The following is a 2,982-nucleotide window of genomic DNA, read 5'->3' as shown; positions in this document are numbered from 1 at the left end:
AGGACTAAGGTGCGCCTGACCCAAGCCATGGTATTTTCAATAACCTCATATGCATGCGAAAGCTGGACAGTGAATAAGGAAGACCATAGAAGAATTGACTGATGCTTTTGAGTTATGGTGTTAGCCAAAAGAACCAATAGATTCGTTTGGAAGAAGTGCAGCCAGAATGCTCCTTGGAGACCAAGATGGCCAAATTTCGTCTCTCATACTTCGGACATATTGTCAGGAGGGACCAGTCTCTGGAGAAGAATATCATGTTTGGTAAGGTGGAGGGTCAGAGAAAGAGGGGAAGACCCCCAATGAGATGGATTGGCCAAGTGGCAGCATGGATGAACTCAAGCGTGGCAATAATAGTGAGGTTGTCCCAGGATTGGGCAGTGTTTCATTCTGCTGTGCATAAGGTCACTATGAGTCGGTACTGATTTGATGGCACCTAACAACAACAATTATGAGTCGGGGGAGGGGAAAGTGCAGTATTTACTTTTTTTGAATTCAGCATATTAAAAGCACAAAGGGAAAAGATAAGTTTTTCCGAAATAGTTTTAAGGCTGATGGTGGTTTAGTGTGGCTTTCTCCTGGTGTTTGGAAGAGGGTATTTTGTTGTTATTTTAAAAGGGTTCTTAAGCATTATTGTGGTGGTGATGGTTATGTGTCGTCGAATTGGTTCCGACTCATCGCAACCCTGTACAAGGTTTCCGAGGCTGTAAATCTTCACAGAGCAGAAAGCCTCATCGTTCTCCCATGGAACTGCTGGTAGTTTCGAACAGCTGACCATCCATGAGGTTAGCAGCCCGACTCGTAACCACTATGAAACCAGAGCGCCTTTAAAGCATTGTTGGAGATAGTTAATATAAATAGGTAATTGCACTTGCTTTGTTTATCATTATACTAACTTAAAACAGAACCCTATGGAAAATTTCATCAAAATCCACTCCCAAACTTGCATTTTGTATCCTTTTCCCCTGACCCATGTAATGTTGTTGTTAAGTGCTGTCGAGTCGATTCTGATCCATAGCAACCCTGTATGGGTTTTCCGAAGAGCAGCTGGTGAGCTTGAACCACCGAACTTGCAGTTCAAACGGCTTTGTAGTCTGGCTCTGTAACCCATAGAACCACACCAGGACTCTTGACCTGTAATAGAATGATTTAAAGAAAACATTAGCTTATGTGATATTTTATTTGCTCGATGAGAGGGAACTCTATTTTCTTCACCAGAATTGTTGCTAAGCATTGTCAAAAGGAAGGAAGCACCTTTGTTTGTTTGTTTGTTTTTACATTAACAAAAAGTAACCATGGTTTGTATACCAAAATGTTTTCTCCAAAAACTAGTGAACCTCTTGGTTCAACTGCATTTTGTATTGCTGATGCATTAAAAAAAAAAAATGTGACCTGGAAGTAGAAGGCCTCCACCTGACCTATGTTTTGTTCCACAGCTTGGAGGGCCCTCCCTCATACAAGCCCCCAACCCCAAAGGCAAAACTGGAAGAGCAAGAGATGGTAAGCACTTCCCCTGGAGCCCAGACCCTTCCGCCTCCACTCTCCTTTTCCCAACTATGGCCAGGGCTGGGTGGGGAGAGTCGCACTGTATGTGGGGGTCCCTGACCTACCCCTCTCTCTCCACCACAGCCCTCCCAGCTCTTCACCCTGGGGGCTTCGGAACACAGCCCGCTCAAGACCCCGTACTTCGATTCTGGTGTTGGGTGTGCTGATCAGGTAGGAACCTGGGGACAAGACCAAGGTGGGCCCAGGATCAGGGTTTAAGGGTCAGGGGTCAGGCTCTGACATAAGAGATCAAAACCTAGACTTAAGCTCAGGGCTCCGTCTTTGGTTAGAAGTAGAAACACAGTGAGGAAGGAGTTCAGGATGCAGTGGTGGAAGTAAGGGCTGAAAAAGTCTAAGGGCAGGAGGTGAGAGTTTAAAGGTCACACAGTCAGTGGGACAAATATTCTCTTCAGTAGTATACTTGAGGTCAGGGCCAAAAACAGGTTGAGACAGTTCCAGGTTCAAGGGGCCATTTATGACTCAAGATGAGGTCATTCTAGTCAAGATTGAGGCTGAAGTTCTTGAGGGAAAGACTTGGAGTCAGAGACCTCGAAACAACGGAACAGCCCAAGGTGGACAGGATGAGGCCCATGCTTGGGCTGGGTTAGGGATAAAATGCATGACTGTCCCAGTGCAGTACTGACCCTGGGGATAAGGACAAGGAACCACAAAGGGTGGGGTCTGGTTAGCATAGGAATGATGGCCAGGATTCTGGGTTCAAAGGGTAGTTGGGGACTCCGTGTCATGCTCAAGAGGTGACCTGAGTCTCTCACTCCCTCCTTGTCCCCAGGAAATGCCTCGGTACCATGAGCTGCCCACCTTGGAAGAGCGGTCTGGACGTCTGCTCCTGGGGGCCCCGAGCCTAGGACCCCCCATCCTGGGGCCCACAGGGTCACCTGCTGTGGAAGGGGTCTCCCTAGACCTAGAAGATGAAGAGGAGGAGGAGGAGGAAGACTATCTGGACAAGATCAACCCTATTTATGACGCCTTGTCTTACACCACGCCCTCTGAGTCCTACCAGGGCAAAGGTTTTGTTATGTCCCGGGCCATGTACGTCTGAGCCTTCAGCTTTTTGTCTGGGATCTAGCGCCCCCTGGCGTCTGGCCTGATCACTGTCAGTTAACATGCTTGAGCCTCATCTGTGACTTCTACCTTTCTTGGTGCCTCCTCTGTGACCTTTAACTCATAGCCTCTGACCCAGAGAAACCTCCCTTGATGAAAGGAATCTGGTAACCTTCTCTCCTGATGTCCTGGGAGTACATTTCTGTTCAAACTCTGACCCATGGACTCCTCTTCTTAAAAACTGTGATCTTAGAATATACTTCTCTCCTTGCCAACTTCTCCAAACTCCTTCACTAGCCCAAAGAATACCCTGCTGTATCTTCAGGCAGAAACGCCCAAGAGCTCTGCCAGGGTGGACTGTGGGGTCTCCTTGCTGCT

At 47.6% G+C, this 2,982-nt stretch overlaps 1 protein-coding gene across 1 annotated transcript in view; it reads left to right on the top strand.

The window, feature by feature from the left end:
- The window catches only part of PVRL2 (poliovirus receptor-related 2 (herpesvirus entry mediator B)), a 43,674-nt gene extending 41,072 nt beyond the window's left edge, over positions 1-2,602 (top strand). Inside the window, exons 7-9 of the mRNA XM_006871481.1 lie at positions 1,434-1,497; positions 1,627-1,713; positions 2,333-2,602. Of these exons, the coding sequence (XP_006871543.1) occupies positions 1,434-1,497; positions 1,627-1,713; positions 2,333-2,602 (421 nt within the window). The remainder of the gene's footprint in view (positions 1-1,433; positions 1,498-1,626; positions 1,714-2,332) is intronic.
- The last annotated feature ends 380 nt before the right edge of the window (positions 2,603-2,982 follow it).

Source organism: Chrysochloris asiatica, unplaced genomic scaffold (assembly GCF_000296735.1).
Source record: "Chrysochloris asiatica unplaced genomic scaffold, ChrAsi1.0 scaffold00168, whole genome shotgun sequence".
Classification (NCBI taxonomy): Eukaryota; Metazoa; Chordata; class Mammalia; order Afrosoricida; family Chrysochloridae; genus Chrysochloris; species Chrysochloris asiatica.
Note: the sequence above shows the minus strand (reverse complement) of the source record. Positions and strands in the feature narration are given on the sequence as shown.